General features: G+C 40.5%; 1 protein-coding gene across 1 annotated transcript; it reads right to left on the reverse strand.

The window, feature by feature from the left end:
• Nucleotides 1-2,087: 2,087 nt before the first annotated feature.
• On the reverse strand, nt 2,088-6,625 carry LOC100711600 (protein shisa-like-2A). The gene is made up of 3 exons (XM_003453315.5): nt 5,856-6,625; nt 5,273-5,412; nt 2,088-5,087 (listed from the first exon to the last, which is right to left on the reverse strand). The coding sequence occupies exons 1-3, from the start codon at nt 6,341-6,343 to the stop codon at nt 4,906-4,908; spliced, it is 810 nt and encodes a 269-aa protein (XP_003453363.5). The 5' UTR covers nt 6,344-6,625; the 3' UTR covers nt 2,088-4,905.
• Nucleotides 6,626-14,864: the final 8,239 nt, after the last annotated feature.

Here is a 14,864-nt window from a genome sequence, read left to right on the forward strand (position 1 = left end):
TTCCTCAACATTTTAAACTACAGAGCTGGATTCATATAAAAACTGATAGGCATTAACAAATACCTGTTTATTTAACACCATTTAATTGAAGTCTGGTTTAAACCTTTATATAACAAATGTGCATGGGCAGCTCGTTTTCTCAATTTCCACCAAAGTGCATATTTAAGGTTTATCTAGGAATGCCCAAACTTATAGTAATTATAACAATATTTCCATTCATGAAGGCGTCTCTTTCAGCTGTAGACTTCATCGATACATCTAGCTTTTCTTGACTTGGTTACATGTTGTCAAGTTGGTTTTCTTAACCATTGAAATAATTCTGTCATCATCACTTTACTTGTTATCTGTTGCTAAGCTGGTCAGTGCGTGGTTTTTTTTTTTTTTTTAAATATACCAAATTGTTGATTTGACCACTCCTATTGCTTCTTCACTCACATCGATATTGAGAGTTCAACACTCGGGTTCAACTCCACATCTCTTGATTTGCCATGAAATAAAATTAATACTATACCAACAGTCAATTATCCAATTATATTTGAGCCTCTAAAAACTGTATATGAAAATGTCTGTAATTCTTAAACTCATAGACGGATTATGTAATGTAATGTATTCATGTTTAAATAGTTTTTTTCTAGTCTTTCCAAAAGCTTATATTGGAGGAAAGTGGCCATAAATAAGTGTGGAATCAGTAGGAAAACCTGCTCCGTGTGTTGATACTAATGGTTTATTTTAAAAGACGGTTCTTATTCTCAGATGAGGATACACTAACAAGAACATAATAAAAATAATACATATATAATTATGGATATCATATTCTGTTAATAGGTCTATCTGAATCCTAAGCACTAGAGTGGAAAATGACTGCAAAGCACACAATTTAAGATAGTAATGATTCAGGCGATTGATTATACACGGTCATGCCTTGCCTTCAAAAACTCAGATCCCCAGCCTTTAGCAGGGATTTGAGCAGATTTCATGGAGCCTATGCCTTCTGTGTTGGTCTTCTGATGCCTTCAAGTCTTTAGATGTTCACACAGTCTTTAGGCGCACACAGTGTTGTTCCTGTTTGAAAATTCTTTCAAACAGAAAAAGTTCATAATTTTTGTGAAGCTTTTTTAGTTCTATTTATTCAATAAAAAAAACAAGCTTTTTTATATTACCCATCCATCCTCTTCTGCTTATCCAATTTAGGGTTGCTGGGAGTTTCTATCTCTTGTAATTCCCCACAGCCAAATCTACAGTGGAGCTGTTAGAGCAGATTATGAAACGATTTTTACTCAGTGCAGCACTTAGATGTGAGCTACAAATGAAGTCCTCCAAATACATAAAGTATGTCTTGTACAGTAGGTTTGCACTCATTTAAACCAGCAGGTTTAATTGGTTTGCTCTCACTTGTACCATTATGACAAACATCTACAAAATGCTTTTACAGTTGTCCGTTTGCCATCTAACAGGTCTTGCACATCACCCCTCCCAGACAAAAGCAATCAGTTTGAATACATGAATCTTTGCAGAGTGTGAAGCAAGTAGATGCTAATGAAGGTCCTAAAAGTCAGCTTGTTCTCTATTACAGGAATGCATTACTCACTCAGATTTGTGTGCAATTAGACTGTAAAAAGAATCTAAAATATCAGCCATTTATAGCCTTTGTCATTATACTCAGAGCTGAGCAAAATGCCTTTGGTGCTTTATACACCTACAGAGAGCTAATATCTGTAATTGATGGCTGTTATGGAAGTATATTTTTATTTACAACCCAAATAAGGTTAATAACCAGACTGCCTAACTCCTTGAACTGCAGTGCAGGATGATCAAAGAGGGCTTGTTGTCACTCCTGCTGGCTTTCAGAGACTCTGCCTCTCTGCAGAGAAATGATTAGAAGAACTGAGAGCCAGTAACAAATCTGTCGAACTCGGAGTCTCACTGACCGTTCTAATCTTTGTCTCTTAATTTCTTCAACCACCAAAGCAGCCTGCAATATAGAAAGTGAGCCGAAGAGAGGCTTCATCATCATCAGTTGCTCAGCTGAGCACATTTAATAGAAAAACAACAAACATTAACTAAAAGTATTTCTTTGAAAAGCAAGTTTGTGCTAAGAAAACCAACCAAAAGAAATGAAAAGAGATTAAGAGTTTAAGGAGTGGTGTTATTTTTAAGATAAATAATTTCCATGTTCTGCACTTAAATCGTATTCACATTGCAGTTGATCAGGCACCACGTAGGCATGACATATGATGTGATGTACTTTCATTCAGGTTTTACTGATGCTCTTTGAAGAATAGTGTGAATGTGTACATTCAAGTGAAGTATTTGAAAGCCATTCTAGTCAAACATATATGGATGAAACTGAGTAAACATCTTGTTTTCCTCTTTCATCAAATGTAAATTAATGTTAAATAACAGAGCTCACACTTACATGCCAGCAAAGCACAAAAATTCTTAAAGGAGGCTTCTTTAATTCTTTTTTACGTTTAGACCATGTTTTAACAGAGAAAATGGAACAGTGTTGAAACAGGAATTTTAATTTGGTTACCGGGCTCGGTAACCAAATTAAAACATGAACAAGCAAAGCACAGATATCGGACATTTTGCATTAATTTCGCATCAACATTCAGATCATCAACAAAAAACAAAAAAACAAAAAGCAAGTGCACTTGAAAGGTTTGATTATCCAGAACATATTAAGCATAGCCTTCTAGTGAGTTCACAAAACAGCAGCTTCTACAATAACAGTGAAAACCGATCAGGACTCTTCACACAAAAGCTTGAAAGCCAACGTGATAAGCGAAGCTGAAACTCATCAAAGCTGACTGTGTTTGTATAGGGGTTGTTGTCTGCACCATCTTGCTTGAGATGTCCTAACAATAAAGGCTTTGTATATATAAAAAAAAAGACTAACAAATTGTTCTTGACTAAATGGCACGGTGGTCAGAAAGCTTTGATTTTGTCCTGAAAAACTTGCACCTTTGGTCACAGATGTTTTTCACCTTGGTTTGGTTAGATTTAGGCACGAAAAAAACTTGGTAAGGTGTATGAGGGAAAAAATGGCATTAGGTTAAAGCAGACCTCTTCCATTGTAGCACGTGCAAACTGCATCCATAACAGTTGCTAACACAGCTTCAGCTCTTCTGCACGGACAGCATGTTAACACAAAGCTAGCCAAGAACCCAGAATACTATTAAAGTGTAGCCTCAGGTTTATGTTGTTCTATTGTTGGTGATTATGTGACAGTGTGTTTCAGGTCACGTTACAATGTGACAAGAAAGTAATATAACAAGTAGTGTAGTTAATTACTTCTTCTGACGAGTAATTGAGTAACATACTGCATTACTTTTAAGAAAAGTAACGAGTAATGTGTAATACATTCTTTTCCTTTTTTTTCTCTTTTTGTTAATGCGTAACAACCCCAACACTGCTTAGGACAATTTGAAAATACAACCCATCCATCCACCCTGACCTCCTTCTTCTTAGTCATTATTACTATGGCCACTAGAGGACACTCTTACAATAAAATGCATGCTTCTTTCCAGAAACACCTATCTATTCATCCTATATGTTAGGTTTCCGAACCACATGAGCCAGTATTGGGGAAACATTCGGCTTAATGTCATCCATTAAATACAGCTGCAAAGTGCCATTTCAGTAGCAGATGCATGAATTTGAAGCTTTTGATGGATAGCAGCGCTTAACAGTACTCAGACAAAGTTTTACGATTCTAAACATTTGTTGCCATCACCAGTTAATAGATCTTATGCCATAATGATCACAGTTTATTAGTGGAAATGTACTCCCCCAGGAATGTGTGCTTGCATGTGATTCACTGATGTAGCGCCTTGCTATTGCATTCAGGTTCAGCTTTTTTAATCAGAGTACTGCCTGTGTTAGATCCTCTTCTGCCTCCCAGATTTTATGCAATAAAAGAGGTTTTGTTTATGTGAAACTGTACAGCGCACAGCATAAGTTGACTGGTTCATTCTTCACAATAATAATGAATAAGAATGGGATCCTTTAAAAGTGATTCAGGTATACAGCGATGCGATTTTAACTCTAAAATCTGTGAGAATTACGCTACAATCAGGCTCCTTCATGTTAACTGATGTGATAATTAAGAGGAATTTGACTCTTCAGCAGAATCCTTGTTGGTTATGTTAGAGAAACATGATGACTGTGGTTATAAGAAACCTGCACTGGACTGCCAGCAGGACACATAATATAAACCACAAACTCCAGTGTCAGAATAAGAGATACTCAACAATCCAAGCCCGCCTCCAGCCATCACAAAGGGTTTTACTTGAGGTTGCTTGTCCAGAGAATGTAAACATAAGCCATTTTAAAGATCTGAAAAGTCAATTGATGGTGCAGTTCTGTGTTGAGGTGGGAACGTTTCACTCCCACAAATCCTTCAGTCCCTGAGTAAAATGTAGCAGATTCAAATCAGAGTACCTCCTGACTTAAAACATTAGCTTGGCTTTCTCTTACCCAAGTGCAACATCTTCAGCACATAAATGTGCCTAAAACTGTATGTCCTCACTGTAAACTGCATATGACTCAATGATTCATGTGTTCTTAATGAATCTTTGGCTTTCAGAAAGCCAAATTTATGCATTCGTTTCCAAAAAGATGGAGGATAAGTAATTTCCACCCATGAGGAGGCCATGAGGATAAGACGACTTTAATGCATGAAAAATGTCAACAGGCAAGAGACGTCACAGCCTTCTGAGCGCGTGCTTCTTAATACTGGTCTAAAGTTGTGTTACTCAGTATATACTCCTCTCAGCCACCGCTCACACTGTATCAGTTACTTTCCTCTCATTCATAGTTGTCCACTGGTACCAAAAGGCTGTTTCCTCATTGATTTGCCTTATTGACAGAGTGCTGCTGTCCTTATATTTAAAAAAGAGTCATTTATGAAGGACTTTCCACTTTCACTCCAGTGACTGTGGGTGTAAAACACCTCTGGAAAAGGTGGTCTGGGTCTGGCGACTGATTGTCACAATCCACCTTCCTGTTCACGAAGGGATTTTTGAATCTTTGTGGCGCAGCGGCGCAGGGCACCCTCACATGACTCGGCCCCTCACTGGGATCTCCTGCCAAGAAGCCACAGACAATTGCACAGAATACAATGATTTATTACGAGCTCTCTGTAAAAGACTTCAACACTGATTAAAAATTTTTTTTTAAAGTAAAAATGTTGAGATTTTGTCAGAAATTACACAAACAAACAAATTCCTATCATCAGAGGGAATTCAGGAGAGGATTCACACATACTAACCTGGTGCTCTTAGGGGTAGGCCGTTGTCAAGACGACGAGTGGGTTTGGTGACGATAAAGAGGTAGCAGAGGACACATACAGTGATGAGGAAAGCAAGGAGGACGACCGCTGCTATAGACAGACCGACCAGAGCACCGATACTGAGAGGAGAAGCGAGAAAAAGATCTTTTTAAGTTGATCCCTTAATGAACAGAGAGGAGAGGACACTGACTGATGTGAGGATTAAAAAAAAACAATGAACGTGAAAGACAACTTTTTTATCTGCTAAATATTTTTAAGTGCATTCCATAGATGGGTCTTTCTCGCAGAATTAAAACGAAAACAAGTTCTTTATGCAGTGAATGGATGAACTGAAGTCTTCAAGGAACACCAGGAACAGAGGCAATTGGTTTTCTCAAAGATTAAGGGTTCAATAATGTCAATTAAGTAAGGCTTTTATTGCGCAAAAAAGTAAACATTAAAAATGAAGAAAATATTGTGATTATTAGTGATTACCTCATCTACTGATAACAAGGCCATTATTTTATTTTTTTTAAAGGCAGAAAAGAAAAGAAATAGAGAAGAAAGTGGAAATTGCACTTGCCTGAGCCACCACATGTACCCGTACTCATACGGGAAAAAACTGTTGGCATCATCACAGCAATATTTAATATCGTTAAATCCACAACAGTAGATGGCAGCGGCAGCATTCCCTGGTTTAGGGCAGGAGAACGAGTCCACGAACACCCCGTCAGCGCTGTAGTAACTGCTGCATTCAGCGCTCATGTTGCAACAGAAAGCGGGGGAAAAAAGAAAATGAAAGAAAGAAAAAACACTTAATGAGCGCCTGGAGGAATAGAAGAGGAATGTTCCTGCGTGGGAGCGCGCCCCGTGGTTAGACCAGTGGAGCAGCGCGTTGTTTTTCATCGGCAGCGTGTTTCTCAGTGAGTGAACGCGCAGAGAGATGGAGGTGAAAAACTTTGAATTTGAAGAAAACTGCAGCGCCCACCAACCTCCTACATCTCTCTCTCTCCCTCCCTCTCCCTCTCTCTCTCTCTCTCTCCAGTCACACACGCAAACATGAGAATGCATATCCTTGACTTCGTGACTTTCGAGGACGTGGCACTGGTCTTACGATCATTTTCTGGAGACTCTCTCGAAGTCCAAGGATAGAGTTGCCTGACCATAACCTTACTTTAATACAGTGTTTCATTCATTGCATTTACAATTTATGACGTGTGCTATAATGTGATAGTGGACTATCCCAGCTGTGACTTAGCAAAAGGCGGGGTGCATCCTGGACGGTTCACAAGCAAAGATTGAACTGAACATTAGGCTGGAGAACACTGAAGTCAGAGAGTCCTTTTCAGGAGCTAATACGGGGATGGGAACGCTAATGAGATGTGTCAGCACTGCCTTGAGTTCTTCAGTTCACCTACAGCAGATGAAGTGTTTACTTCTTACACCTAACCCAGCCTCAGCTGTACAACATTACCGAATAACATCAAAGGGACTTGCTTTTGGTTCCCATAAAGAAACATGTCCCCATTATGTGACAAGTTCAGGGCCCCACAACATGAGAAAGACCTGAACACACACACACACACACACACACTGGCTCACTCCACTTACTCTGAGGTTTTAAATAGTATGATTATTGTTGGAATATTTAATTTAAGATACAGCAATGCAGTGGAGAGCATGACAGAGCTCTGTGCCCATCTGATCATTTTAGCTTCACAACGCTGAACAGCTGGTGGGCAGAATATTATCTGTAAGTTATGGCGGCAATCAAGCAGTGCTGTGATAATTAAAGCAGGCTGCTCCACTGACTTTTAATTCTAAGTGATGTTCCAGAGGTGTTCCTTCTACATTGTGGGAATAAAAATATAAATAGGGTGCAAATACAAAAACATTTTGTTCCCAACTCCATATATGCTCAAGCAGGGAGCAGCTGCACAGAGAGAGTTTGATGCATATAGCTTTTTCCTCGAGCCTTATGCAGGTACGTGCAGCAAATACCTAACCATTTCTTGAAGCACACACACACAGATGTATATACACCTGGCGACACCTGTGTTGTCAGTTTGGCTACATGGAATTGCACGGCCTGATCTCAGCAGCTAAGATATTATCAAGGGTTTGAGAAGAAGAAAGGTTTAAGACATAGATTTAGGAAATGTCTAATAAAAACAGTTAAATCCTTCAAAATATCTGAGAAAATGCTCATCAGCACATCTAGTGACTGAAGTGATCTCAATCTTAGTCAACTAAGAGACTGATGGTGATAAAAAGAACATTGTAGTATAAATGTATTCACCACATCACAGATCCTCATAAAAAACATATTACTTTTACCTAATTCTATTCTAGATGGCCGTGCTTAAATGCTGCTTTTAAAATGATGAAAACAAAAATTCTGGTAAAAACAAATCTCTAGGTCTTGAGCAATAGTTCACATCAGGTATATCTCCATCTTTAAGTCAAATATTAATTCCTGGCTAACACTTTAGTCACATCAATGTTATAATTTACATGCCAATATGCAGATTATAGAGGTTTCATTCATGCTAAGTTTTTCAAGTCACCAAATTACCAAAGCCAGAAGCTAACTGTGTCTGTTTGTCATGATCCTGGGTCTTTTGACCCAGCGTTTTAAGTTATTTTGATATTTATGGTTTATGTTTAAGTTCATTAGGTTATCTAAGTTCATTTGTTTATTAGATTCCCCTTGTGTATCCAACCCCTGTTAAGTCTCCCTTGTCCTTAATGTGTTTCATGTCTGTGTTTCTTATGTTGTCATGTTTGCACTTCATTATATTTCCCATTTTATTTTGAAAGAGGTCCTGTGTTCCTGTATTTTGTTTTACTCTTCCCCTGTGGCGTTGTTATGTTCATGTTGTGTCTACTCTGCCTTTCTGTCCCATGTTTCAGGTCCCTATGTTCTGTTCTCCCCAGTCTGTTAAGTTTGCATGTCTTGAGTTCAGTCAGTGTTTCCTGTTTTACTTTCACAGTCTATGTCCTATGTTAATGTTTCTAGTTTTGCTTCCCTTGTCTCGTCCTGCCTAATTACTCCCAGCTGTGCTCTCCTCCTGTGGCTCATTCCCCTCGTTATCCCTCAGTGTATTTAAACCCCATGTTTCTCTTTGTTAGTGTTGCGTCCTCCAACATAGCTGTGTGATTCTCCCTGTGTTTCCATGTATGTTTTAGTATTAGGTTTCCCAGTTTAGTTTTATTTTTTGTTTCCCTTCCACGCCAGCAATAAAGCTGTGTTTTTTGAGTTTACTTTTTGTCTCTGCGAGTTTGCGTTTGGGTCCTACTCTTGCCTGCACACAGCCGTATTGTGACACTGTTACCCTATTGCACAGACAAAATTACATAAAATTGTTAGCTAAATGTAATTATAGACATTTATTTCTATGTTAATTTTTGTATTTTAACATTTTTTAGTTTCTGTTTTATAGAGACCATCCTGGGCATCATGGCATTAAAGGATGAAAAAGCTCTTGTACATATGATCTTTTAATGGCTTCCTGTCCAATGTTTCCATGACTTCAAAAAGATATAAATGGTTCATCTGTTTGAATCATTTCTTTCTTGAATGGACCCTCAGACCCTGTATGACTCATTTAGAGTGATCACAATTCTATGTCATACATCTCAAGCTTTAGAGGATATTTAGTTCTTATTAGAGAGTCATTATTAAAAAGAGACTGCAGTAGAACATGTTCACAACTATCCTGTCTTTGTCTTAATGACAAATTATTCTCATTGCAAAGAAACCTTTTAAATTGTAGCCTAAGTTAGTTAGATATGCAATTTGAGACTTAAATGTACTTCCTGAGTCATCATCAAGAGATATGACATAAAGAAGTGTAAACCTGACCACATTTCCAATCAATAGTACTGGATACTATTTTTTTGGCGTGTCTGCTATTGATTGTACCGTAAAAAGGTCAACAGAAGCACAGCGGCTGTATGAAAAGGCTCATTACTGGTGCAAAGTCTTCTCTATCTGCTTCTCAGTAAGAGTGCTTGCATTGAGTGTCAACTTTGGCTAAAAATGAAGCCAGTGCACAGCTGCCAAATATGTTGTATGACTTTCCACATAAGGCTGTTTAAATGTCGAGGGTTTTTTTTTATTTATTTATTTTTTAAACCAGAAATAGGCATTAATTGCCCGGCTTATAAAACTATGTTAGCCTTTATAGCTAATTTCGCCCTTCATGACAACTAAAGTCCCATGCAGTATTCTTGAACGCCTCATTTTTTATATTTTGTTAGGAAAATGGAAATTGGTGCAGTGATTTATTAAAGCGTGCAAACATACATAAAATGCAGCCCTAAACGATGACAAAGACTCCACAAGGTTTTACAGATGACTGTAGACACTCACTGTTGTACCTCTCTCTTCGGACCTCCTCCTACATACATATTGATAACAGTTTGAACCAAGTATGGCAAATTTGGATACATCTGTAACTCCACAAACTCCCTGTTCCACAGATTTTCAGTGATTTTTTGTGTAATTTGGCACACTTTAGCCTTTATTTCCCGTTTCCCTTTCTTAAGAATGTTTTTGACAGCCTCCCTTTTGTTGCAAATGGTTTTTTAGACTTGCCATTTCTTCTTTTATCCTCCACTTTTCCAGTTTCCTCAGATTTATTTTTGTAAAGATAAAGTATTTGGTAAACAACTCTTTAGGAATGACTTTAAAATTCTATTCCATGCCTGTCAGACTGTTTTCTTTGGTATTTTTTTATAGATAGGAACAAATTATGTGTTATTGTGTCCAGCTAATAAAAAAGCACCTAAAGATACAATTAAATATTAGTTCTTTACTTGTTATTGGTTCTTTGTGTAGTGGGAATGCTGAAGGGAAAAGCACTCGCTGACTGATTTTTCTTTCCACCTGATCTCTTCCTGCCCGCATGATGAGTTTTTGGTGGAATTAAAATAAAAATTCTCTTACTTTCTCTCTGAGAGCAGCGCAGCTAAGACACTACAAAATATACAGCAGGGGAAGCGTAGTGTTGTGGAGTTTGTGACTGACTTTCGTACCACAGCAGACGAGGCTGGCTAGTCCGATTATGCCCTCCAGGGAGTTTTTCTCCAGGCCCTCAATGATCAGGTGAGGGATCATGTAGCCTCCCATGATGACCTTTCCTCTTTCAAGGATTTGATCTCTCTCTCCCTTAGGACAGATAATCGCTTGAGGGAAAGAGAGGCCAGAAAGAACTACAAGTCCCACCGCGCTTTCTTCTATTCGTCTCCAATTTCCATCTCCGCACCGCCGCTTCAGCCCACATAGCAGACAGGTCTGGCCCGGATCTGGTGTCAAGCCGGCAGTGCTGGCTGACTTCTGGCATGGTAAGTGGTATGTCATCCAGATATGGGCCAGGCCTGGCGTAGATGGTACTGTCGACCGTGTGTGATGGCATGCCATGTCTGGCCGGATTGTGGTTTGGTTTATGTGGCCCAGGGTCATAGAAAGGTCTGGCCCGGATCCGGCATCAAGCTGGCACTTCTGACTGACTGGTGTCATGGCAGGGTGTATGTCAACCAGATGTGGGCCAGGTCTGGCATGGATACCACTGTTTATGTTCCTATTTTCCTATTTTAGTTAGAAGACCCAAATGCCATGTTGCAATACTACACTGCTATGGTAGCCAACGTTTCAAATGCAGGTTTGACAGGTTTGTGAGTGTACACTTCATCCAAAACCTAGTGAGGGTTTACTCGTGTTTACCACTGGGTGGCTGTAGCTCAGGAGGTAGAGCGGGTCACCTACTGATCAGAAGCTTAGTGGTTTGATCCCTGGCTCCTCCAGTCTGCATGTCAAGACTGTGAATGTGTATGAATATAGTTAGGAAGCATTCAGTTTAGAGAAAGTGTATGGGCCCGATCCGAGCCATACTAATTTTGCTGTGGGAGGTGTCAACCTCCGCTCTGTCACCTCCTCTCTCCCTCTCAACCGAACCACATCCCGAGCCCATCCCAATAGGCAGTTCGTGGCTAACTGCAGAAGAGAGAGAGTGAGACGTTTTCATTGTCGGAAATGCTTGTATTGCAGGCCACCTTCATCGCCTCTTGCCCAATTCATCCAAAAGGCTCCTCCTGCCAGTAAGTTCGGGGATACGGGTGGGCAGATCCCTGACATCTACTAAACCCCAGTTACTGCTATCTGTGACTCCTATCCTAAACCATGTCACTCGGACTCTACAGGCTCTTGTAGATTCTGGGGTAGAGCAGAACCTTATACATATTGAACTAGCTAAGCAGTTGCATCTCCCTTTTGTTCCTTTCAATCCCCCCATTCCTGCTACCACTCTAAACAATCAATGATTCGCCACTATAACCCACTAAACTGAACCTGTCAGTCTAATCATGTCCGGCAACCACCAGGAGACTCTCACGTTCTTTACATTCACCTCCCGGACATTCCCGTGATCCTCAGCTACCTCTGGCTTCAAAAGCACAACCCTTACATTGACTTGCCTGGTCATAGGATCTGAAGTTGGTGTCCTTTCTGTTTGGCTAACTGCGCTAGCTGCACTCACCTCTGCACTACCCACTGTGACCTGTAACTCCTGTGTTGCTGCCTCTTCCCCAACAGATCTCTCCATCATCAAATACCATGACCTCCACGAAGTATTCAGTCAGGCCAAAGCATTGTCTCTTTCACCGAATCGCTGCGGTGATTTTACTATAGATCTGTTCCTGGGAGCCCCTCTATCATCCAGCCGGCTCTGCAATCTGTTTCAACAAGAGAGAGAGGCCATGGAAAAATATATCCGCAAGTCTCATCTGATGTACGTCCATCTGGCTCATCATCATCATCATTTTTGGTGGAATTCTCTTGAAAAAGATGTGAGGGATTATGTAGAAGCCTGTTCAGCCTCTGCCCAAAACAAACACGATAACCAACGCCTCTCTGGATTACTCCAGTCCTTGGCCATTCTACACAGACCCTGGTCACATATTTCACTGGATTTTGTTACCAGACTCCCCACTTCCTCAAGAAAAACTGTAATACTCACCATACTCGACAGATTTCCTTAATCAGCTCACTTCATGCTTTGGACAAATTACCCTCTGCTGCTGAAACCCCAAACTCTTGACTGATCGTGTTTTCCAGCTCCATTGGAATCCCTGTTGAAATTATTTCAGATTGCGGTTCCCAGTTCTTTTGTTCGGGACTTGGAGCCCGGGTCAGTCTCAATTTCAGTTACCATCCCTAGACCAACCTCCAAACTGAACAAGTAAATCAAGAACTGGAATCGTTCTCTGCTGTATCACCTCCCACAACCCGGCAACAGGGTCATCATATAAAACCTGGGTAGAGTACACTCATAGTTCTCTCACTGCTTCTGCTACTGGTCTCTCACCTTTCTAAGTTTCCCTAGGATGCCACCCATCATTGTTCATAGAGATGGCGATAGATCTAGTTAAAGACATTCTGCTAAAGTCACTATCACACAAGTTCGCCCCACATTACATCGGCCATTATTAAGTGGCCACCGTCATTAGCCCTGCAGCAGACGAGCTAAAGTTACCAGCCTCCTTACGTATTCACCCAACATTCCATGTTTCTCAATTCAAACCAATACACTCCACTCCTCTGTTTTCTTGTCCTTCTTATTGATTTTTTGAGGTGTCGTCACGGGTCAGAGCTGGATCGGTTGGTGTTTTTCCTCTGCTTGCTGCATTTTTCCCGGATCCAGCCCAGGGTGGAGCCCTGGCTACTTCCACTCACCTGTCTCCCATCGACAGTAATCAGCGAGGCTGCATTTAAGCCTGACGTTGGCATCTCTCCTTCACCAGTCTGTCAGCTACCTATGGTGGTAACCCTGCCTTTAGCTCCTTGTGATTCTCTCTTTTTCAGCTGTGTACTTACTTCCTTTCCTTGTGCCAGCAGCTTTTAATGTGTCAACACTCAACTTGCCAACAGTTTGCAGTCTCACGCCAGCTCCTCACCTGCAATCTCCCCGCTTCGCTCTTCAACCACTGGAAATTGGATATTCACCGTCTCACCTGCTTGTCCTTCTGCCCACTGCCCCTCCTAGAGTTTCCACAACCCCAGACTGGAAAAACACAAACTATCATTTAACACCCTGCTGCTCACTCAGCCCGCTTCCCCCGGAAGACTTGAACTGCTCCAGCTTCAAGTAAACTCATGGCTCAGTCTATCTCCCTCCTTCAGATGCTCTGTTCTCTTTTTCCCCTACTAATCTCTCCTCTTCTGTGTTGTAGAGCCTTTTGCCTCAGTGAACTCCCGTTCCGAGCCCTAGCGTCGTTCCACACTATTCTCGCCAGTAAATTGTCTTCAGTCTCTCGAGCCCCTGTGTCCTTCCACGCCATTCTTACTAGTTAATCGTTTACTGCACCTGTTTAAATAAAATCCATGAAACTGATCACTGTTTCAGTCTGGTATCAGCTATCTCTCGTACCGGCCTCTGGGCCCTGTGACAGGCTGGATTACAAATTGAGTGAAAAAGTAGTCGGTGTCCAAAGTAAAACTTTGAAAGACCTTCAGCAAACTATTAGAAGGCTATAGTTTTTGAAAATGATTGCCTAAGTTCACTTCAAAAAATGTCTGTACTCTGGGAGTATTAAAGGCTGAAAGAACAGAGCAAAAGGGGAGAAAGTATTGAATTTTTAAAAATAAAATCAACCATTCTGGTTCAGTTTTTCTATGTAAATGATAATAATCACAAATCTTGAGCTTTACAAACAAAAAACATAAACTAAAAAGTGGTAGAGAAAAAGATCATTTAGAAGGACGTTTGAGGAAGACAGATTAGATTGTTGAAAAGTCATTTTGTAATTATTTAATATCCTTCATTGGTTACTCTACCACAGCTTCTGGTTTGGTATGCAAAGCACCTGAATCTGCTAAATTTTGCTGATATGTTGTTTGTAATGGAGTACACTGAAGCTCACAGCAAATGATGACCTGTAGATGCCGAACATGTCCGCCTAGTCTAAATGAATGAGAAACACATCAGGCCTGACTGCTCGCTGTAATCCCAGATTATCTCTGGCAGACCAATCCAGAAACAGGGAAAAATTGGCAGAAGAAAAGGGATTATTTGACGGTGGTTGGGGATTGTGGAGCAGTGTGGCAGCTCAAACACACACCTAGATGTTCATCAAACTACTCACGCATCTTCACAAACACAAAATGGATATATTACAGAATATTACATATTACAAGATTATGAACATACACAGCTGCATGTTCGCGACCGAAGCCTACTCTTCTCTCATTGCAGATGAGTTTGTGAGCATATCCCTGTGAGAGACAAATGATCGCAGCGATGCACTGACCTCCGCCACCAACACATCACCCTCATGCACAACTGGAATTCCATCCATCTGCTCCTTTTTCTTCTGCTTCTTTCTCCCATCCATCTCCCTTACCCTATTAGTTCAGCTTTCTTTACTTGCTTGGTAAACATCCTCCATCACTGCGCTGTGCCACATGACTGATGATACTGACCAACTCTGTGCACACTGTGGGCTGCATAATAGTGCCACAGTGCCACATGGGCTTTGAACTTAACAAATGTATCCATACATACCTCTGTGTTTTCTAAAAACCCACAATTAG

This window comes from Oreochromis niloticus, linkage group LG18, assembly GCF_001858045.2.
Source record: "Oreochromis niloticus isolate F11D_XX linkage group LG18, O_niloticus_UMD_NMBU, whole genome shotgun sequence".
Lineage (NCBI taxonomy): Eukaryota > Metazoa > Chordata > Actinopteri > Cichliformes > Cichlidae > Oreochromis > Oreochromis niloticus.

Excerpts from the sequence above, each read along its gene's own strand:
- LOC100711600 (XM_003453315.5), bottom strand. The coding sequence starts at position 6,343 with ATGCATTCTCATGTTTGCGTGTGTGACTGGAGAGAGAGAGAGAGAGAG. Across the intron at positions 5,413-5,855 it reads GGGTACATGTGGTGGCTCAG|TATCGGTGCTCTGGTCGGTC; the intron begins GCAAGTGCAATT and ends TTCTCCTCTCAG. Across the intron at positions 5,088-5,272 it reads CCTACCCCTAAGAGCACCAG|GAGATCCCAGTGAGGGGCCG; the intron begins GTTAGTATGTGT and ends GCTTCTTGGCAG.